We start from the raw sequence: 24,960 nt of genomic DNA, 5'->3' as shown, positions 1-24,960 counted from the left end.
ATTTTAAATTCCATCCAACTCTAACACCAGAACATGGCTTTGAGGCTGCTGATCTTCATCAGTCTTAGCTTCCTAAATCGATAATTGGGAAATCTGTGATTTCGCGTACCTAGTAATACAAATTTCTTCACACTTTAAAGTGGCCTATTTTTTTTGATTAATTAATTTAATAGGTATTATAGATTTATCTTGACCCATTCTTTACGTGCGCTCCAATTCCAACGGGTGCCCAATATACACGGGATGGTGATTTCGGTATGGTCAGGAGCATAGCAAGTGAAGACCAAATAAGGAAAAAGGCGTGAATATATAAATAAAATAAATAATGCATCTTAAAACGAGCTTTTTTATTAGAATATACATCTTTAAAATTCTTAAATTACTTTAATAATAATGAGAGATTTAATATTATGATTGTTAACACGTCTTCAATTTAAAACAAAGGCATATATATATAGCATATTTAATCTACATGAATTTATACAGATTTCATACTGTTAATTTTAGTCAATCTTCGTAAAGTCTAAATTAACTAAAGCGGTTACGCTGCCTCTTAAGATTAATTTTAGATTAAAATAAGACGTTAATTTCGTTGCAGAATATTCTAATACCGTAACGTCGTGCAAACTTAATAAACTGTATTGGGAATTGAAGTTTAATATTCTTTAAAGTATTAAGATGTTGTAACATCTTCTAATACTATTTACCTTGACATTTGAGTATCCTAGTGGAAGTGATATGCTGTTGCTTTCGGGCTTCAGACAAATAGGTAGGCACGACCGGGCAGTACCACTGTCTCCAAGAAAACCGGCGTGAAGCAATTTGTTCTTCTAATGCATAACCGATTCAAAATGTTATTGAATTCGCGTTTCGTGCGGTGAATGAGACTCACGGAGTCCATCACATGACCCCCATCCCCCCAAAAGTATGAAGGTGCAGTTCGAACAGACAAACCCCAGGATAAACTACACATTTCAGCTGCGGAGAAACCCTCTCTGGGCTTCCATCAACGGAACATTCACAAAAAAAAGGTTCTGAGATTGTAAAGCTTATTTTCTGAATCGCATAGTCAAACTATCGGCTTGCCAAATATGTCATACTTTATTTAAATTAAAAGGTTTTATTATTCTAGAATACTGGCCTCAGTTCACCAATGTTCTAACCTAACGTTACCTATCCGTCATTCGACTCTGGATTTGTAGTAGTAGTACCTATAGGTAAGATCCAGATTCTACCTTACCAATATTTTTAGACTTTTGTTTAAAAAAACTATTATTTAATTTTTTAGTCAATTTTTTTTTTTTTAATTTTTTTTCGGATTATTGCATTGTCATCGATCTTTGACAGGTGCGCAAAGTTTGAATTAAATCTGTCCGTTAAAAGTGGGTCAAAATCAAGTCCGAAGGAGTCGGTTACATACATACATACAGGTGAAGCGTGTAAAAATACTCGCATTTTAATTACCCTGGGTTAGTTTGAACGTTTGATGGTTATGGATAAATTAATTTTTGTTTCGTTCATATTTCACGAATGATATCGAAAACATCGTAAGCAACATAGATTGAATAAAAATTTATTCTTGTAGCTATTGAGATTATAGCGCAATATTTTACCGTTAAGAATTTTACCTCGCTTTAAATCAACTTCAGCTCCTTGTAAAAACGTTAAATGCACCCTAACGGTATGCAGATTGCATCTACGTGATTTGAAAGTCTATCACTATCAGTGACAAGCCGATTAGCAGCTTATAGGAGTCGAGGGGCTGTCCACATTGCGTCACGTTTGCATATCTAGTGAAGTCAACAGCTTTTTCGCTGAAAATGAAGGCTCAACTGAAAAACTTTGCCGTATCATTTTTTGAAAGAATTTCCCAGTTTTGATTTTGTTGATATGATTGTGAATTAGTGTCTCTAGTCAGAAGTCTCTTGGTCTTGGTTCTGGTGCTCTAATGTAATTTAAAAATAAATAAATCAGTGGCGCTACATCCTTTTTAGGTTGGGTCTGGGACTGGGCCTCAGACTTCTGTATCTGTTTCATGATCATTATTCAATCTAAAAGGCCAGTAGGTGATAAGCCTATTCCTGACACACGCCAATTTTTTCGGTTCTGGGCAAGCGGACTCATGATGTTTTCCGTCACCGTTCCAAGAATGTCCATTGGTGCACAGCCGGGGATCAAACCTAGGTAGGTCACCGACCTCAGAGATGAGAGTCGAACGCTAAAACCACTAAGCCAGCATTCACTAATGAAATTACACGATAAAATACTTAGAAGATATCGTAGGCATGGTATCGTTAAACATCAAATGAAGCTTCTCTTCTTATATAAAAATCAACGTTTCCACACATTTTATTATAAAAATATTAAATGAAATTGTAATGTTTAATGCACATAAAGTTAAAAATAATATAACCATATTTTAATACACTTCATAAGTTATTAGAAACAAATTAGCTGACAATTCGTCATTGTACAATGCATAATAAAACGCAATATTGTGCGGCGGTGACACAATTTAATTGAAATCTATGGTGGAAAGCGCCATCTGTTCGAGGCTTTAATTAAGGAGCTAAATGTACTGTCAGCCAAATATCCGATGCGAAAGTTGTGATTGATGACTCGAATACCGATGGGTATTCGTTGGAAATGACAATTTAATCTTTATTTCCGTATGTGAACATTGAATTAGTATGAATTACTCAATTACAGGACTACCTTTTTAATTAAGTGATTTAAACCTTTATAAATTGTATTAGAGTTCTACGTACTCTTACATACTTTCACGCACTCATATCCTGCTTGTTTGCAATTTCTTTAATTAGATTTAACTTTAAGATTAGTTTTTCTGTAACATATATTCTTATTTCTTCTAAAAGGTTGCTGGACTCTGTTTCCACACTTAGACTCTCATTGAGCGTAAAATCCTGGCTAACTAAGCCAGCCTAGAAAGCAGAAGCACAGAAGTCTCTTGGGCACTTCGCAAGCTTTACGGAGCGACCTCACTGCTCCGAGGATTTCTGTGTTCGTTTATTAACCACAGACACGCCTTCCAGGACTACGTGGTTGTGACTTATTTTCTTTTGTTTTAAACACTACTACGGAAGAACCAAAATCTACATAACACATGGTCTCCGTGTGTGGGGTGGGTCTAGCAATCAAGATCTAGAAAATCAGATCTATTTGTCACAATATTTTTTTGTTTTAATTTTTTTTATGTAAATCTGATGTTAAGTGATATGCTCTTTGGTTGAGGGATGCTGGATTCTTTGATTATTTTATTTAAAAAATGTTTACTATCCGTATCAAATACGTTATATTATTCATTTAATGTCGAAAAAAATTGCCTTTCATACCATGATATTAAAATGAATATTCCTATAAGATAATTAACGTATACAATTCTCTATAACTCGTAATTAAATAAACAATTGACCTCAATTTATGCCGAAATAGAAACAACTTTATGTACAAGGAAAGTTCTTCAATTAGGAAAAACGTAATGAAGCTGGAAATACATATTATAAGAGACATTCAATTAAGACGGAAAACTCACCTTCATTAAGAACACGAAGTAATTTGTTAAACATATAATATAAAGTGTCTGATGTAGTGTTTTTAGTCCTCATCATACGTGTGGTATTGACATCGATACATTGATATGATATTTTCTAAGATATTCATAAAAATCAAATAATATTTTATTTATTCAATAAGATAATCATGTCTTTATACTTATTATTGTTTTAGTTACAATATTGTCCTAAATATTATATTAGTAGGTTAGCTTAGAGTATATTAAGTCATAAAATTAAAAAGGGCACTTGCCGTCCATAATAATAACCCATGTAAGGGGAATCCAGCCTTCCCGCTATTTCTGCCAGCTGTTAAGGCTCTCGCGCCTCACAAGAGATACAGCTCGCAGGCGCATCATTGCATTGCTATTTTGTTCAAAATTAAATTCTTACAGCGTATTTATTTAGATAAGGATTAATCAAAAGCCAAAAAAATATCGTGTTAAATAATTTAATTACCACAAAAAAGGTTATAGTCAATACAAAATAGACATAGGCTATCGTAGTTTTTTCTCATTATCATAAATTCCTTAGTTCCGTTTAGGCACGCAACAAATGCACTCCATACGGTAAATTCTTCCCGTTTTTGCATCATTTATCATACGTATTTTTCTTTTAGGCTAATTATGTAATACTTGAAATAATTCGAAGATCTTTGCGAAGGTTAGCGATCATCATGGCATGCACTTCTTTGTTCTTCTGCATTCTGTCCAGCTTGGTTGTATTTCGTATGCGGTCTGTCACTTTTAGGTATTTTAAGCATACGTCGACAAACCTAGATTTCAAACGCTTCCAGTTTTTTGGACAAAGTCTCTGTACGCTCTACGGCGTTGAATCTTGGAGCGTAGAATTTTGTTGAATTATTAGGGAAGTCAAACAAACGCATTTCATAAAATAAATAGAAGAAACATATGCTAAACAACTCAGAGGCATAGCGTGTGCATACTGCATATATATATTATGCTTGGTACGAAACTATATATACCTATTATATAACGTTAAGCTTTAACATAGTATGCCCTTGCAAAGTCGCTTCTTGCCGTCTGTTCGCTACTACTTACGCTAGCCCGGCTATAGCTCTTAAAGCTAAATTGACTCTAAAAAGTTCCCGTCTTGTAAATGACCCATTTATAAAACTATTTTCTTAATAAGTTGTTAAGCCGGAAACACTTAAGGCGAGGCACGTAATAGGAAATAATTACCTTTCTCTGTTACGTGTATCTTAGATGCACTTCCGAGATTTATGCTGAGTTTTAGTATTGCACAAAGAAAATCCTTTAGTTTTCGGGGAATGTTTTATTCAGGACTTCCAGATTACTTTCTACATTAAAGTTTGAAACCTTTTTAGATTTCAACTAGCTAATGCGCGGATCTGTGGACTACATTACACATATTTTGGGTAATTCTATCTTATCTCTTTTAAGTAACACAAATTTATGACACCCCTGTTACGAATTTTGAGCAGTTGAAGACTAAAATAATGAAGTGAGAGCCATATCAGTTGACGTCCTGCGGCAAGATTTGCCGCGTACCACCACTATGTGGAACAAGCTGCCCACTGAAGTATTTCCGAACCAATTCGACTTAGGGTCCTTCAAGAAAAGAGCGTACCAATTCTTGCAAGGCCGGCAACGCACTTGCGAGCCTTCTGGCAGTGTGAGTGTTCATGGGCTATCACTTAACATCAGGTGAGCTTAAATGCATCGTATCAATTGTTGCCGTAGCACGCCTTAATATCTCTAAATATGTATAACATATTAGGGATGTTTTCAGTTAAATAGCTAATGAGCGGCTAAAGTGAGTTATGTGTAATTCATGAGCACATAGTTGACCCTAATGACGTACTCATGTTAGTAATTCAGCGCATCTAGCATTGCATTACTCGTAGATTTGGGCTGATTAAATTTCCACATTCTGAGCATTCATCGAGAGAGTTTACGATTACAATTTAGGTTAATTAATGTTTGAAGTATTATAAGTTTATTTCGTAATCCTACAGCTAAAATAAATTAATATAACAAAAAACAATAAATAACCTTAAAATATATTATTAAAGGAGTCCCTTTAGGCAAGGTTTCGAAGATACTAGCAGCTTTGAATAGCTAGACTAATTCTTTGTCCGTGGTAGCTGCCAGCTCTTCGGTCTAAAAAAATGTTTAAAATAAATTATGAGCTTTTCGCCATTGGACACCAGCAAACAAGTGCAATAAAGGCCGGCAACACACCCGTAAACTCCTGGTTAACAGTTGATTTTAGAAGTATTAGTGCCAGACCCATAATTATTTTAACAAGAAGTGAATTTCGGAAATACCTGGATGCTGTCGTTACAAACTAATGCTCTGAAAAAATCACTAAAACGCATTTCATCCTGAAGTTGCCTAGCGGCCTATGATCCGCAGTTTTTGAACTTAAGACTTTAAAAATCTCACCATAACTTGCATCGTATTTAGTACATCTAACAACAGATGGCGCCTCACATGAAAATTATCTGCAATGATATCAATAGACTGTCTGGTAACAATATTTCATGTATTATATGAAAATACAAAATACATATTTTTATCCCCGTTCACCCACGTTAAATCAAAGTCATTAACAGTGGGCGTAATATAAATTCATCTACGACGTTCTATGTTTGTCTCCTACCAACCTTGGTAATAAAACAATTCTGATTCCACGCAAAGGCTAATTAATATAAAAAGGATATTTTTTAGGATGGTGCCAACTATACCATACGTTTTTGTGTTATCTCTAAACATAGTACACGAAGGATAAAAATGCAACATCGTAGATAAATACTAAGTTGTGTAAAACGCTAAACACGTTCAATCCCTGACTGTATAAAAGATTATCGAAATGCACAAATACAAATTGCTACAAAAGAAATATCTCAATGCAACGGCGTGTGACACTAAAGCGGGCCATAGACGGACCGCATGTTGCAGTCAAGACCGACTGCAATATGCGGTTTGATCAGGAACTGCTCGAGCGGTCCGTGTATTGCGAATATGAATTTAGTATGGAAACTGCGGCGACCGCATATTGCAGTCGGTCTTGACTGCAACATGCGGTCATTCTTTGGCCCGCTTTAAGGGTAACATTAACTGCAGAATAAGTTTGAAGGATGTAACGCAGTGTTTCCCAACCTATTTTACCCCACCTTAGCCTTCCTAAAATTCCCTAAATAAAATATATAATATATAATAATATATATATAATATAATATTATAATATATAATAATATATATAATAAATTCCAAAAAAATAATTATTTTATAAAATAATTAATTTTCGAATAGCCCCCTAGTGGGGCGTGGGCTCGTTGGGAAATACTGTAACGCCATCATAATAAAATTGAAAACCCACATTACAACCCTTAGTTTTGAAACATAAAACTGCCCATGGGGGTTTTAATATTAGTTGGGATTGGCTTTAGGGTCCTAAACAAACAAGTAACGGACAAAATTTAGTGAACATCACATTATGACAGAATGTACGGTAACGATAAGAAAAGTTTAGTTTCTGCCAAACTTCTACGAATGACAATTTTCAAACATTATGCTTTGAAATACGTAGTACGAAATCTCATTATTTAAGTGCTAGTGAAGTTATGGGTTGAGACTGCTGAAATTGACGGTTGAAGTTGCAACACCAACTATGAAACTCAAATACAATGCCTACTAATCGATTCATACAGCAAGTAATTCGCATTTTTCTCACGTTTCTTTATTAAAAATTGTTTGTGTGGTGCTTAAATATATGTTATTCACATACGAAAAATCGTAAACAAAATAATCTAAGTTAACACCTGAATGGGGCAGAGTTGTTAGGAAAATAACCGCTTTGATATCAACCAGGACACCTTTAACAAAAGCACTATTTCATTAAACTTGATTATTAATACTTAATTAACGCTGAAATTAGTCGAGGGATGGTAACTCTTACGATTATTAGAGGCTGTGCGGTAGGTAAGAGAAACGTCGTGGGGTTTAAGGTGCAGCAATGTTATTACATACTTATTATTAATTGTGTTATATTGATAACACTATTACGTCGTTAATATCATATCTAATTAATATGAAAAAGTATTTTTTGTAAAATGACAAACCGTCGTCATAGGTAATATCGTCCAGAGGCTACTCATGATAAATTCTTTTTTTTATTATGTATAATTTTATAATCAAGTTTAAGGTAACGTGTTCAAGCTACGGAATGCTACAGTATGGAGCAATATACGTAGAGAAGAGGTTTCGGATTAGGCACGAATGTTTAGGCTGATAAAAATGTGATAAAGTCAATTTAACCTATCTTGGAATAGTTTTTAAGATAATGTGTAATTAAATAATATAATGCCTGTTTAAATTACAACTATTTTTTTGAAAATCAAAAGACGAATAATATTATGGTAAAAACTATATTATGATAGCTTTTTAACGGTGCTACCGACCTATTAATTATGACAAAAGCTGATATTTTTGTGAATAGCGCCATCTAGTGTTGGCGGTAAATGCAGTAATTTTGTTGATACGCAATCCGCGAATGAACAGTAAACGTAGTTTACGATAACTCAACTTCAGTATGCTGTCACTAGGTGGCGCTCATCTCAAATTATTTATTATTTTCTAGAATATACAAATAATTTTCCTAGACTCTTTTTTATTGAAGTTAATTATATGAATGTTTTATACGAACACATAGAACATATATAACACATTATCAAAATTAAAATAATTGCATTTATGGCACAATGTTAGTGTCAAACGTTACATAGAATTCAGACAATGTTTATTATAATATTAATTAAATCTGTATTTCTCCAAAATTGCCATTAATTTTTACATCTCACATAAAAATCGCCCTATTTTTAATTAAAAATATATAAAATTAATTTGAGTAGAATACTAACTATCACTTATGCACTTTATGTATTTGTCCAATGTTTGGAATTTCACTACCTATTTAATTATGAAATATACACAATTTTTTATGAAAAAATACGAGTTCAGTAGCAAATTTCGTCTGCCCTGTGCTCTAGTGCTTACTATGTATTTAACTTGAATAATTACACAGTACTTAGCGTTCAGTGATAAAGTTATTCAGGCAATTAATTGCACGACCAACGATTCGAAGCCAAATTATTCATGCAAAGTGGTATTTAAGGATTATAATTATGTGTTTATTTTACGGTTTGGAATGGTTAATTGCTTAATTAAGCTTTAATTGACATCTCGGCGACGTTAGACAATAAAAAAATCAGTGGTTCTACAAATATTAAGGCCTCAGATTCTTGTATCTGTATTAAGTAGGTGATCAGCCACCTGTGCCTGACACACGCCGTCGACGGTTTCCTCGCGATGTTTTCCTTTACCGTTCGAGCAAATGTTAAATGCGCACATAGAAAGAAAGTCCATTGGTACACAGCCGGGGATCGAACCTACGACCTCAGGCCAAAACTTTATGATACTAGCATAAATAAAATACATAATATGACAAACTGGGTTACCACATACTAGCAACTTAATCTACCATTAAAATTGCACTACAAACATTACTTAAAATTACCCTGCATTTGTATAATGATATTTCTACTCGTATTATCGTCACGTAAAGGCTATGCCGGCTACCAGACGCCGTACGCCACGAAAACCGAACAATTATTTGATAAACATCAGACATGATTACATTTGACATGCCATTTATATTTCCATTTGTCATACGTATAAATACAAAGAGTATTTGTAAGCTATGTTGGCCTAGTAGCTGGATCGTGTAACCTTCATCTCTCACTATTTTTCATGAGTACATTTAATACTCGCACAGTGAAGGAAATCATCGTGAGGTAATCGGCATGTTTTAGACCCAAAAAAATTCAACGGCAATGTGTCAGGCACAGAAGGCTGGTAACCACCACTATGTGGAACCAGCTGCCCACTGAAGTATTTCCGAACCAATTCGACTTAGGGTCCTTCAAGAAAAGAGCGTACCAATTCTTAAAAGGCCGGCAACGCACTCGCGAGCCCTCTGGCATTGAGAGTGTCCATGGGCGGCGGTATCACTTAACATCAGGTGAGCCTCCTGCCCGTTTGCCCCCCGTTCTATAAAAAAAAAACCTTCTAACGTATTAAAAAAATGTGTGTGTACTTATGTACACGCGTTAGAAGTTATATTTCTTTGGCGTAACAAGATAAACATCTTTTCAAAAATGTTATCTCTCACCTACGTTTGTAGAAAAAACTACACAAGCAATAGAAAAAAAAATACTCTCATCATTTTTTCCTAACGCGCCTAAAGAAGTATAACTTCAAAAAAACTAAAATGTTGACTATAGCTAACTTCAGGGTGTCGGTTACATGTGACGGAGTGCGCGCGCATCGTTAAAAAATTACTCTCATCATTTTTTCCTAACGCGCCAAGAGAAGTATAACTTCAAAAAAGGTTACATACGTAAAAATTAAACAGATATATTCAGGATCTCATTTGGCCAAGACCAAGGGGTTTTCAAGTTTTTTTTTTATAAATTTATAGACAAAAACATACAGCAGGAGGCAGCCCTGGCTGCTATCAGGCTTATGGTACTGGATCTATGGGGAAAAAATCACTATAGTGCACACACAGCGATTCTCAACAGGGCAATAGAGTATCAACCTGTTATTGCTGCGCCCTGTGATAGAATTAATATTTAACAGGAAATATCATATACAACTGAGAGAAGAGGAGCATGATCGGTCGACCGTGAATGAGCTACGTATATATACAGACGGATCCAAAACAGGGTCTTTCGTACGCACAACGGACCAACCACGAGTCTAATTGCGGAGAAAGGAGTCCCACTACCCTAACCCCTAACCCTAGACAAACAAAAATATATGTTCCTTGTTATTTTTATTTTACAGACATCAGAGATCCATAAAAGGATGATCTACGAGTTTACTAATATTATGAAGCTGAAAACTAGGTTTAGTTGAAGGCGCTAAGCTCAGGAACTAATGATGCGTATTAAAAAAATCCTTTTAGTTGGATAATCCATTTATCAAAGCTATAGCCGATGTAATGTTATTGTATGAAAGTTTATAAAGAGTATAATAATATTAATGCTGTTGACAAAAAGTTTGTTTCCAAAAATTATTCTCAGTACTAAATAATATTTTAAATTCTTAAAGTAAATAGTAAGTAAACGACGCACTTTTTTTATTGCTTTATTTAATAATATAATGGAACTACCGGCTACCTAATATAAAATATAGTTTTCATTGATACAAACAAAAATGATTTTAGCTTGTGGGGACGTTGAAAGTTTATATCAATCAGTATAAGGAAAATTATAGCTCCTGCTAAAATACTTATAGAAATTCATTTTTATATTAAGTTTATGAAGCAAAGAAAATGTTGTCTCCAGCGAAAATTCAATTTACACGGGTTGACTTTGACGAAGATAAATAAAATAAAAGTTCATTTTGATTCAGATTTTGATGGCGAGAATTCGTCTTGGGATAGGTAAGATTTTGAAACAATTATAAACTATTTTATTTAATAATAATAACATTTTTATTACTATATATAAATTGAATTTTAAGAAAATTTCTCTAAGTATTGTAAAACCTAGGTAACACCAGCCTTGCGATTCTGTAACTCACTTTACAAGCTCCCTCCTTTTCAGGATGCCAAATCGTAAAATGACTGCTTCACGACTGATTTGAGCGAGACCGCCGCTGCGAAAACGGCTGTGCGAGTTCGAAAAGTGAGTTACAGAATCGCAAGGCTGAATAGGATTATTCTTTGAATAATGTGGATTTTCATGGTTTTATTAAAGCCACAATTTCCTCTTTTATTTCAAAATCATAATACTATTGTAACTGAAAGGCTAAGTTCGCCTCTAAGAAGCTTGGTCTGCTCAGCAAGGTGAAGAGCCATTCGCATCGTCGACGACCAGTCAATTTCCGAGCGGCTTGATCCCTTGGCGTTGCGTAGAGATGTGGGGTCTCTCTGCATCTTCTACCGAATTTACACCATGGAGAGTGTTCACGTTCACATGGACAGTTGAGTTTTATCATCGGACGTCAAGGTATAATACAAAATTCCATCCGTATCACCTTGACATCCGTCGTTCCACAACTGAGCGTTTCTCAAGTCAATTTCTGCCGCGCATCACCAGTATATGAAACCAGCTGCCTGCTGAAGTATATCCCAACCGAATTCGACTTAGGGTCCTTCAAGAAAAGAGCGTACCAATTCTTAAGGCCCTATCCTTGCGCGAATTGTAGGTATTTGAGGGGGTGAAGTAGAGGAAGCGGTGGACGGCTAGCCCCGCCCACTGCGGGGTACTCGTCCGTTGCCGCCGACGCGACGCGTTAAGTCGGAAACACACGTGTCGTGGCGTGTCGTGACGCGCCAGAAGCATATTGGTTTCATACATGAATATTTTATTGTTGTACTTTACTATCAATCAAGTTTCTAGGTACTGCATATTTTTTTCTGTGACCTTTTGCGTTATAGAATACCACAATATTTTGGGAATATTTATTGTTTCGTAATATAGATGTACAGTCGATAATGAATAGACAGCCACTTTTGTCTTGTTCTTTATTTATATTACAGAATAATTAATAAACAGTCACTGTTTGTTACAAGCCATAAAAAAATGTTACACAATATTACACAAAAATACAATATCTGTTATACCTACAAAAGACATATGCATGGTTCTGGGTTAGATTTTTTTAATTATCATTATTTTCACTGCTTCTCAGAGGCATGCCTCTTTTATGTCGTGAGTCTACAAGCTCAGGTACCATTTCATTTATATAAAACTCTACTAACTTTCGTTCCATTCTTTCCTTCCAAAATTTTTCGTCTTTCTCTATTTCGATGACCCTCATTGGTTCCTTCTCACCCCCCCAAATGCCGAAAATACATTTTTCACGGCCAGTAATCATAAGCTGGCCTTGAACTTGGAAAAACCAATTGCTATTTTTATTTATTACAGTTTGATTTGTTTTTTTATTGTATTTGTAAATTTGAATTTTGTTTCTTTTGATGGCTTCGTCCATTCCAACTTTACCCGGAGCTATTGGACACTTGACTTCCACTATTGCATCGGTCCCAACAAGTCCATCGGGACTAGCTCCAAGAAAATGATACTTGTTATCCACAAATAGTCCACAGGGTTCTATAACAATATTATTTTGTGCTGACAGATGCTGTAACGCAATTTTCTCATTCTTTATTCCGTGTGCTATAGACGTTATATGTGTAATGTTGTCTTTGTATAAAATGTCTTTTACTAAATTCCCTGGTCTTTTTCTTCTTTTAATCACTCTACCAAAGTTCGAAGCAGTCAGTAAATTTTTTCTCAATTCTAGCCAATCAGTGCTATCGCGTTGGAGAACTGTTTTTTTTTCCACAGCTTCTCTGTCTGCCACAAGAGATTCTAAGTTTTTAATAAAATTTTCTTTGGCAAGCTGTAGCTCCTCAGGTGGCATATCTGGCGCACAAGCATTCTTACCGTAGTCGTTTTGGAACCTTCTAATATTTTGGCCTCTTCGGTTTTTTTTTCTGGGAAACAGACTTCTTTTTTTTCTCAATTTATCGCGATTCCTTTCTAATCGCTTTATATGATGAGACCTGGGACTAAACCCCATCATTTTTTTATGCAGTGTGGTGATGGGTTTTCCAGTGTTGTATGACACTACAGCTGCTGCACATCTGCTTTGATACGAACGCCGCTGTGAAAAGTTGATTCGCTTCCCGCCAACTAGTTTTGCCACCAAACTGTTGTAACTTTCAACGGCATTTGTAGTCTCATCTTCAATAAGGCTTTGTGAATTGGAGGCTAAATATCCCAGTATGACTTTAATTCGGAACCAAATTAGCGTGTTTTTTATTTGTTCAGCTCCTGAGCTCTGTATTGTGCAAATTTTGTCACAAAAATACTCTTTACAATGAGTATGATCTCCAAAGGCATGCATCACTGAGTTTGAGATATCACTGTGTAAGTTACGCGTTGCCTCAAGTTTATCTTCTTTGTCTTTGTAGTGTTTTATGGATGAAACTACCACCTTTCGCATGCTCATAATTTTTTGGTCCGTCAATTGTTTCCTGTGGTCTTTACTATATTTCAGGTCTTTTGTGATAGCACGTAGTTTTTTACACATATTTCGTAACAAATGGTTACGACATTGTATTTTCTGTACCACATGATTACTATAAGGATTGGCTTTCAAAATGTTAGCGTAAGTTGAGGCATCTCCGTCTGCTATTAACCTGGCATAGATGATTCCATACATTTCAAGGGACTGTTCGAAACCCTCACGAATTATATCAGATTCCATCCCCGAGGATGAGCCATCGTAGTTTTTATAGCAAACATGTTCTTTTGCCTCTACTCCTTTTTTTTTTGCTCTTGCACACACTAAACAGTATTTGTTTTTCACTCCGATATACAGAACCTCTCCAAACTTTCTTCCTATTATGACTGCTGCTCCAGAGAGTGCTTTGTAGTTATCGCCATATGATCTTGCAGACCAACAACAATCGGCACGAACGTCTACTAAAGGAATGCCATTTTTTACTCGGCCTTCTATAATAGCAGCTTCTTTTTCTCTCTTTGCAGCTGCTTCCATTACTTCAATAGCTGTATTTTCCCACTGTTCAAACAGTTTGTCCTGTAACTTTGCGTAATATGCATCGGTAAAAACTGGAATATCTAATGCGTTATTCAATTCCTGAAATTGAGAGTACCCTATGCCAGTCGCAACGATTCCTGCTATAGCTGCTGAATTCACTTCAACTTTGTCAACGGCGTTTTGATCTTCTGAATTCACCAAAAATGTTTTATTGCACATGTTACATCTAAGTCTGTATCTGGAAAAAAGTCCCGATCTTATCTCTCCGACTAAAACTATATTGCTCATATTACAATGATATAGTGAATCGTGTCCAGATATGAGTGCAAGTTGTTGGACAAAGTAATTAACATCAATTATTCTACGTCCAATCACTTTTTGTAGCTGGTGTTCTGGCGATTCCTGTTCAATGATATAAGGCAACTCTTCTTCCATTACAGGTTTATCCACGTTCATGATGTTATTGCAAACGGATGAACTGCAATAGATATTAGAAGATATAAGTATATTTAGCTTAGAAGTAAAAAATATATAAATATCTGATTACAGTGTATAAAGTTTGCCGCTCGCGCTTGGGGCTCCGGGGGTCTCTGTTACTTACGGTTGATGTTCGTGGATCAAATCGTTGCTGTTTACTTCGACGTTGGTCATGGTCGCAAATGTTTTTCGAGATCTATAATAAATAAATATCTTTAGACTCACTATAAACATATATACGTAATAACCAACAGGTGGTTTGCTAATATACAATGAAACCTTGGACAGCTACTATATTACAAGTACTCACTCGTCATTTTGATGGCTACCAGTATCGCCTGCATTGACGGAATTCCCACAGGAACCCAGCGTTGATAACCTGTAGTAAAACAATGTAAAATAAAACTCTGTAAAACACATTGGACAACAACAAATCTGAGGAAGACAGTCTAGTAACGATTTAGAAATCCGTCGCCCAAATTTGATGATACAGTAGAACCTCGATAAGATAAAGTCCAAGGGAAACACAAAATATTTTATGTTATCAAGGTTCTATGTTAGGTAAAGGTTAATATAGAGGTATGTACATGTTTCTATGTACCCTTGCTCCCATTTTTACTTGAATGCATCAGAAGGATGGAAAATTAAATATATAATCATATTTATTCACATTACTTACATTACATAAAAATAAAACAAAAACTAAAGGTTTAGTCTACTTAAAAAAATCTGTGATTTTCTTTAGTTTTAAAAAATTCACTGTTTCTAAATCGATTTGATTTTCAATGACAAATAGAGAGGAGAATACATTAACACATTTACTTATGATGCAAGTAAGTCGTTGTCACAAAGCTAACCGCCGCAAAGCTTTGAAGAATTTAGATAAAGCAAACAATAGGTAATGTATTGTTTACGTTAACAATACATTAGTAAACACGTGCAAGCAATAAATACCGAAACCATTTGTTTTGACACTCTTTCAAAATGACTCATTCACAAACAATTTTATGTTATAGAGGTTGTGGAAACATTTCTTTTAGTTACTGAGGGCCTATACAGAGATTATTTATTTAAGTTATAGAGGTTGCGTATTTTAAGTTATAGAGGTTTTGGCCTCTGATGGGAAGGGAACATAGTATTTTTTGAAGTAACAGAGGTTTTTATGTTACCGAGGTTTACATTATCGAGGTTCTACTGTACTATTATATAGGTGTTTCGGGGGATTTGAACACCTCCAAGTAATTTTTGCTGCCGGAGTTGCGTCTAAGTATTAAAAAAAAGTATGTGAAATGTGTTGAAATTCGTAAACAAACCGAAAATTTTCTACTTTTCTATTGATTATTAGATGTTACTGTATATGTTAATGTTACACACATTCTGCATAAAAAATCGGTTTTTTAATTAATCGATTGTTTTTTTAACATGAGGAGTAAAAAATAAGGAGGAGTAATACTGCGGGTGGGGGCTGCTCTTCCTCCGCATCTACGGTTATAAAATAACACTATAGGGGTAAAACAGACTATACATATAAAAAAATCAATTATTTTTTAATCATCAATTTTTCATGCTAAAAAAACAATCGATTAATTAAAAAAGAGTGTGTGTACTTATGTACACGCGTTAGAAGTTATACTTCTTTGGCGTATGGAAAAAAAATAACTAAAATGCAGTAGTGATTAGCGATAAATATTAAAATTAATCAATAAAATTATTATTAGTAAATACTATCATCACCGTCGTATATGAAATTGATTTAGTAAAAACACCAAAACAATATTTATTTATTCACACTAAAATAAGTAAAAAAATCGCCAATTATCATCATAGAGGTATGCTCTGCTGAGAGAAAGCGAAGAGTTCTGGCATAGGATTGAATTGTGTTGCCTAGACATCTAAAAGATCTAATAGAAACCGCGGAGTTCCCACGTCTGTACAATATGGTTTTTTTTCATTTAGTAAATTCTTTGAAAAATGCTCATTATTTCGTTTTCTCTCACACTTCTTTTTTTTTTTTTTTTATAACTTTTTATTTTTGGATTTAAATGATAGGGAACTGTTACAATTGAAATGATTGTTTTAGTGAGACCTTATTTATCGAAATCGGTAAGAAATGCTGTGCTGTGATCGGGAAACTGGCAGAGCATGTTAGGATTTCTAAAAAAAATGGATTGGACTAAAAAGGCCAGGACTCTTTCTAAAAACTATTAGAACTATAGAACTATTGAGTGTACTGCCAGAACTCTAATTTTTTTGTGCTCTGCTGGTAAGTGCTCTGCTAACTTCACAGACACCCTACATAATCAGTATCATCAAATTCGGGCGTCGTAATTCTACATCTAACCCGTATACATACGGGCGAAGCCGCAAGTAAATATCTACTTTGTATTTACTTACCTTTTTCTCTTTGCAGATAAGTTCTCATAATGCTTCTTACGAGCAAATGATGACAACTTCCGTTTTTTATTATCCTTGTTGCCCATTTTTCCGGTTTGAACAATTTCTCATCACCTACGTATACGTAATTATTATTAAAAATACGTAAACGTTACCGCAGCACTCGCGCAAAATTCGTCAAGCGTCCTACCGTGACAGTGTCTAGGGGTGGACTGCGGGGCGCAGTGGAGAGCTAGATCACTGAGGTGCGCCGGCTCGTAATAAGAATTAGTTATGTTAAACATTAAATTAATGTTATTTTTTAATTTTTTTTTTCTGAAATGAATTACTTGGCTTGCGATAAAAAATATCGTGTTAGTTTCAAAATCATGTTCCATATAGATTTTTGTCATAAAATGAATTCAAAGTGTCAAAAATTGGCTATGTTTGAATTTTTTTTCTATCGAGCGAAGTAATTTAAATCGTGTATCGATCTTTCAAAATGGATACATAAACTACTCAACTCCATCATATATTTTTTCCATTCGCCCTACTTCAAGAAACGATGACGAAAAATGGAAAGAAACAATGTACATTTTTGGAGTTTGGCGACCGGATGGGTCCTTAAAAGGCCGTGCGAGTGTCCATGGGCAGCGGTGTCACTTAACATCATGTGAGCCTCCTGCCCGTTTGCCTCCTGTAACATAAAAAAAAACTATAAAGTGCATTTGTTTTACTCGACTTCAATGCTTTAGTTACTAACTCCGCTTATATATATCTAATATCACAATAGAATTTCTAAAAATTAAAGCGCTTTATAAATTTCATATATATTTCTCAAGTATTAATTATCTCACCTTGAGGTGCACAATTCCTTCTCAAGGAAGCCCGTAACATATATTATTAGATTATATTCCCTCACGTAGCGTGTGCACAATTATTGTCTCTAATTACTGAGAATTATAAAGGACTCCTTTTGAAAGGTTTAGGTTCAAAGCAGGCAAAGGGGAATAATTATCGATTTAAGACGCCGCTCATAATGGCGTTGGGTAATAATAATTACAAATCTTAACTACATTTCAATAATTATATTTAAGCTATTAAGCTGTACTCTTAATGTAGGTTACTTTCATATGATTATCAGTTTATTTTACCTCATTATCTATTCTTGGGTCGTATCGGATTTGTCGACTCTGTGATGTCTGATGTGTCTGTCTTGCCAGCATGCGATGAAAAGAAGCATCTTGAAGTTGAGGTTGACAAAATAATAAATGTTGACATACGCACTTAAACACGCTCTAAGGCCAAAATGGAAATGAGCAGGTCATATTGCTAGAGCGTGGGATAGAAGATGGACGCTGGAAATAACAGAATGGACTGAACCTACTGGAAAAATATGTATTGGACGACAAAAGAAAAGATGGACAGATGACATTATAGAATTAGCGGGGAAAAACTGGATGAATGTTGCTCAAGACAAAGAGAAATGGAAAAATATGGAGGAGGCTTTTACCCTAAAAGGGGCCATACAAGAACTAGACCTAAAAAAAAAAAATCTAACATAAATTTATACTGACACAACTAATACTAATATTAAGGAATGCAAACTAACCAATTGTGTATGGATTAACAAAGCTTTAATAATAATAATAAAAAAAACCTTAAACATATATATAAAACCTTAATCTTATTAAATTATCTATTTAATTATCTATTTAATGCTATGTTAAAATATATAAGGGCATATGAAAATAAAAATATATAATAACAAGGTTTAGAAAGTATATATGTCAAAGAACGATATATTCGATTAAATAAACAAATAATTACAAGCTATAATAAAAAGCAAACAATTATAAATTAAATCATTTCGTAAAAGCGTTAATATTCGTTCGTCATAATTTAAATACATTTATCAAACATGCCCGCAGGAAAACAAATAATTTCAAAATGTGTCACAGGTTTGACAATGTTTTAATCTCTATTATATTATTAACATATCAGCGCATAATGAAATTCAGAGAATAAATCAACAGCGACACGTACGTAAGCCAGATCGCGTACAGCTTAATATTTAATTATGTCATAAGCGGCGTGATTGCATTTTCAATAATAAGCTACGTTTACAATGAGAGAGCTAATAAGGTATATTTATATAAAACGTTCCGAAATGGAAGTGATTGTTTCAATATCTAATTAACGATACGACCATTTACAAGTTACTAGTAACTTAGTAAATAGTAATTATTGAAGTTCTTAGTAGGATCTCTATACTTTATTACTATTGTATGAAGTTCGTGACCTTCGTAAAAAGGCCGTTTGAGTATTACGTAAGCTGATTAACTGCAATTTATACCACCCCCCCCCCCCCTTTCTCTTGTCAGCAAAAGTAAGGAAAGCTCTCAAAAATAATAGTACATAAACGTATTAATTTTTTGTAGGAATCCTCGGAAATGCATTTCGTTTTCAAGCATAGAAAATGTATGGATAATTTATGTGTAGAAAAGTAAATATCTACATCAGAGAAGAAAATTAAAGACCCCCTCCACCCCCCTATAGTGCTTACGTAATACGTGAATGGCCCCAAAGGCCCATACAGGTCTTACCATCACCCAGGCGCATAGGTTTGTTGGAGGAAGTTGTACGACGGTACGACCTTCATAAATGAAGAGTGCGACTGAAGTACCTTCCAATGGGGCATGGCACGCTTTACGCGTCTGTTATTCATCATTTATAGGCAAGGTCTTTTCTTCACTGACATACGATGATGATGCCAGTTTAATGCACTGCACTTAGCCAACGTGAAAAAATCTTAATGGTTTTAACACTTAAACTTGTAGATTGCCCACAGAAATTAAAAAAAAACCGATTAAGGAAAAAATTAGAGATAGATTTTTTTACGCTACTTTTCACTGTCTCGCTTAAAGTGATTTACTCGTAAACAGGGAAAAGTCATCAAATTCAGAGCATTGTAACCTAATACTAAATAAAACGTCTTCTGGTAGACGTCTTATTGAAGGCCAGTTAAATTTGGGATAGCCTTCGTCCAGTTATTATTTATTTGGATTAATGCAAAATAAATCAAGATTCTGCCACCCACATAAAGTTATATGTCTCAATCAGAATCAAAGTACGTTTATTCAATTTAGATGCTTCTTAGAGCATGCTTATGAATGTCAACAACGTTTACAAAATTCACGAAACAGCAGGACTACGCCATCCGTTCGCAAAACCTTATTCTTCTTTGTTTAGATTGTTTGTCTGTGATTGGACTAAAAACAACAACTCGTTTTGTCTTAAAAGGCCACGTTGAATATGCAGAAAATATATTAGGTTCCCATTAATATCATAATATATTAAGTTTAAACATCATTTCCCAATGGTGCCGTATTTTGTTTGATGTCGCATAGGATCGAATTCAGTCGCTATAAAAACGAATTGGATTTTAAATTTTTATTGGGACTTTTAAATGCAATTTAAGCTGAGTCAAAAACTATAGAAACTGTTTTATCCTTTAGTACGTCTATCAATTATTATATATTGTGTTAACTATTGAATAGTCTATATATTAGTAACTACTACCTTACAGTAGATAACAACGCGCGTGTGTAGGGAACTACATATCAGGCGTATAAAGAAAACAGAAAAAAATGCGATTTGAATTCCAAACCAAGTAATGTAAGTTAAAGTACAGATTTCCTTCTTTATTTGGTTTTCTTTTTACTCAGAGCAGTGTTGGCCTAGTGGCTTCAGCGAGCGACTCTCATTACCGAGGTTCAATCTCCAGCTGTGCTCCAATGGACTTTCTATCTAAGTGCGAATTAACATTCGCTCGAATGGTGAAGGAAAACATCGTGGGGAAACCGGCGTGCCTTAGGCCCAAAAAGTCGACGGTGTGTGTCAGGCACAGGAGGTTGATCACCTACTTGCCTGATTGACAAATGACCATGACACAGATTCATAAATCTGAGGCCCAAAATAATTGTAACGCCACTGATTTATTATTTTTATTTAATTTAAATACTTTTTCGAAAGACACATTTAGAAATACTATATTTTCTTTAGTATTAGATGAGTGTTTTTTATATAACCATGAACATATTATATAATGATATCGTCTAGCTATAGAAGTTGTAAACTTTAAAAGACTTTTAGAAAAAGTACTTTGGCCATTCTTAAAGCCTTTTCATTGCCAGCTTTTCTTTCATTTTTTTGCCAAGGCCCAAACCTTTTTATTTTTGTTATTTTTTTTTTAAAGCTGTGATTGCGTCACAGGAATGTGGTTATTTTACAAAGATTACCTTTAGATCTGTTGTTATTTATTCTAATAGTTATATAAATCCTTTACAACTAGAAAATAACTTAAAAATGCTTGTCAATAAAAGTGCCAATAAGCTGTGTAGCACAAATTGTTATTCGCTAACAACCAAGCAATTTATACCAATTTTCTCGGTAATACGTGGAAAATTATCCAAGTTTTTCATAATAAAATTATGATGTCATGCAATTTTTCAATATTCAGAATGTGAAGGCTTCATATTGACTCCAGTTGGCAGCTGCCGAAGTTTGTTGAAGTCGGTCCGTGTCACGCGGTTCACTGCTTCGAAATTATTACGGAATTTGTTGGCGAACTTTTATCCGAAGAGATTTTTAAGGCACAGTATGGTTTTAAATAGAAGGGATATTTTTTAGGATTAGAAATATTTCAAATGTAGTTGTTCAAAACAGCAAAAATACATTGTTATTATTTCGTGTCCTACGTACAAAAATCTGAAAATCACAAAAAAATAATGTAATTTTCAGTATTAACTTGAATTTTTTACCAGTAACATCATTACTGTCGTTTTATGATTTTGTTTGATGTTTAGAAGGCTCGAATGTAACATTGTGTAAATGTTACATTGGCACGCGTTAAGTTCGGTGGCAGTTGGTGAAGGGATGTTCAAATTTATGTAAAAAAAAGTCAACTAGGTGTCAACTGGCTTTAATCGTTTAAAATAAGACGGTATAACTAACATTAAATTAGGAGTAGTGGTATTGCGACGCTGGATGAGCAAAGATCTCCTAATGGGCTTTTAAATCTAAAGGTGATATCAGACGGTTCATTTTTTGTTCATTTTCACCTTTCATTCGGTACATTTCACTCGAAATGAAATGTCTGAATAAAAAATGAAACACGAGTGCCGAATGAAATCATTAGTGAACCGATCCAACAGTGGATATTGGCATCCGGTATCTTTCATTCCCACTCCGAATGAACGAGAAATGAACGGTCTGAACTCTGAGAGAACGTTCATTCGGATTCGGCCATTTTGTTTCGAGTCCTGTAGCCGACGGACATCACGTTGTCGACGAAGTTATAACTTTTTTTCTTTTACTTTCATCCATTCGAAGATGATTACAATATGAATCAGGATCTTCAACGGCTAGTTCTCTCAACAATGTATTGAAAGCTCCTAATAAATTTCTTCTTTCAATCCATGGTCGCACCCACCACCGTCGACGTTTTCTTTGCTTCTTTTTTCTCAACTATTTGATTAAATGATCACAAATTAAACTAATTCCAAGACGTACGACTTCATTCGATGACGATGAAGAACAATGAATGTTCATTTCTGTATCATTTCGTCTAAGCCGTGTGAACATAGAATGAAAAAAAATGAAGCATTCACTCTAGTGAACAATCATTCGAGTGAACCGTCTGATATCACCTTTAGTGACACTTCTGTTATCTATAAAGAAAAGAAGTGTAGTCGAACTATCGGACCATTATCGGAAACGAGAATGTTGTATTACTATTTATGAGTGGGAAAATCTAAAGGGCTCATTTTGCCTTCAAGTGTGTGATTATTGCTAACAATGGGTCTGCGCTTCTAATGATTAACTAAAATATATATTACTAATGTTAGGCTACAAAACTTAAGTAAGTACTTAGAATTGACAAAGATCTATTTATCTTTTATCTTTTGTATAGTTCTCCAAAACAGCTTGACTGATTTCATATTAGCTCTTTGTATATTAGTAAGAATTATTGGCCTCTTTAAAACTCTTAATTAAAGAAAATAAAGGTTAACTTTAATTACTATTAATTTAATTATTATATTTAATATTTTTTTAGGACTTTTACATTTATTTATTACGTAAACAGTTATTTACTCATATAATTCCACAAGGAACTTCTAGAATCTATTAAGATTCTCCTTTAATAGGTGAGAATAAAAACAAAACAATGTTTACCGGGTTACTTTAAGAATACAAGTATCACTGCTTATACCAAATCTGTGCTCAGGTGCATCGATCGACTGAACCCTCTCTAACTCCGTACCGATTCAAATATTTTCACAGAGAACAGATCAACAAGGGCACTCTCAAAGCTAAAGACTAGATTCTTGTGCGATTTTCCGATATAAAAACCGTTCGCGTATGAAGTCAAAGCGTTCGTTATCGTTTATTGACATTAACTTAACGAAGTACTTATGTTTGACTTCAATCATCTTTTATTTGGGCTTTATAAAGGGACTGCTTAAATATTTTATACTAAACGATAATTCAAATTTAGAACTTAAGATCGTATATCCAGGTGGGGCAGTGGTTAAAGATGAAAGGAGAAAAATTAAAATCTAAAAGTAATTAACATTTTTGTGTTTATAACTCTACCTTAACTTACTTACTTACTCCGCTGACGCACTAACACAAAGTTAGCCTTGGTCTCGCAAATTAAGGGCCTCAAAGCCTAGCGCTCTTATTAAGTGGCAGCTAGGTGAGGGTTACCGGGTTCGATTCCCGGTTCAAGGGCAAGTTTTAATTTAATTTAATTTGTTCTCGGCCTTTGGGAGGGTTGTGCGGTACCGGGCGAGTGCTTAAACCGTACATGACGGTCGAATTTCTAAGGCATGGAGTAAGTATGCTACCTAAGAAAGGAGACTGTAAGGGTTTAGAACGTAGCAATACGTTCTAGGCCGAGGATGGTAATTACAGTGGTCAGTTATTCAACATTCCTTTTTGGTCTTCCAGACTAGAGAACGCCACCTTTTTCGATCGCCCCCTTGCCAATCGGGCACTTGTAGCTCGCGGCGGCTTCTTTACGGTGTCTTTCCTGCCGTATTTGGGCCGACCCCGACAGTCGGTATATCATAATACGGTTTTATAACACTCGGTCTGTTATAAAACCCTATCGCAAGTTTTTTTTTTTTTTTGACAATTCACACCAATTGATCGAGTCCAATGCTAAGCTGGTGAAGCTTGTGTTATGGGTACTAAGCAACGGATATAGATAGACATATAAATACATATTTAAACACCCAAGACCTAAGCACAACACCAAATGCTCATAACATTGATGTTCGTCTCAGCCGGGGATCGAACCCGGGACCCATGGATTTGCAGTCAGGGGTACTAACCACTAGACCAATGAGTCGTCATTCGGCGGCGAGTCCATCGGAGTATTTGTTATTTTTTTTAGCTTTACCAATTATATTGAGTTTGCCCCATCAGGTTCTCGATCTCCTCATTTATCCTGACTATCCAACTTCTATACTTCCTTCTTCTCGGGCCTAGAATCTTTTGCAGAACTTTTCTTACGGCTTTATCTAAACTATGATTTAAAATCTAAAGTCATTTATTTACTTTAGATCGTTAAATGATTGACGACGATTTTTCTAGTAAATTGAATGATTGATTTTTTCTGTATTGAATTGTTATCGATACGTATACTTATAATATCTTCAATATTCCCACAAGTGTATCATTAAAAGGATTATAGGGGCCGTTCAGTATTACGTAAGCAGATTTACTGCAGTTAATCCCCCCCCCCCCCTCCCCTCTTATCAGCAAAATTAAGCAAAGCTCTCAAAAATAATAGTACATAAACATATTAATGTTTTGTGGGAATCCTTGAAAATGCATTTCGTTTTCAA

The 24,960-nt window shown here is 34.8% G+C and overlaps 2 protein-coding genes across 2 annotated transcripts in view; one reads left to right on the top strand and one right to left on the bottom strand.

Annotated features, from left to right (window-relative positions):
• The window catches only part of LOC125057212 (semaphorin-2A), a 405,445-nt gene that overhangs the window by 102,658 nt on the left and 277,827 nt on the right, over positions 1-24,960 (top strand). The gene's annotated exons all lie outside the window — the stretch shown is intronic.
• On the bottom strand, positions 11,854-17,346 carry LOC125057211. Its single transcript, XM_047660748.1, has 4 exons — positions 17,066-17,346; positions 14,982-15,050; positions 14,796-14,867; positions 11,854-14,672 (listed from the first exon to the last, which is right to left on the bottom strand). The coding sequence occupies exons 1-4, from the start codon at positions 17,149-17,151 to the stop codon at positions 12,290-12,292; spliced, it is 2,610 nt and encodes an 869-aa protein (XP_047516704.1). The 5' UTR covers positions 17,152-17,346; the 3' UTR covers positions 11,854-12,289.

Source organism: Pieris napi, chromosome 16, assembly GCF_905475465.1.
Source record: "Pieris napi chromosome 16, ilPieNapi1.2, whole genome shotgun sequence".
NCBI classification, from domain to species: Eukaryota; Metazoa; Arthropoda; class Insecta; order Lepidoptera; family Pieridae; genus Pieris; species Pieris napi.
Note: the sequence above shows the minus strand (reverse complement) of the source record. Positions and strands in the feature narration are given on the sequence as shown.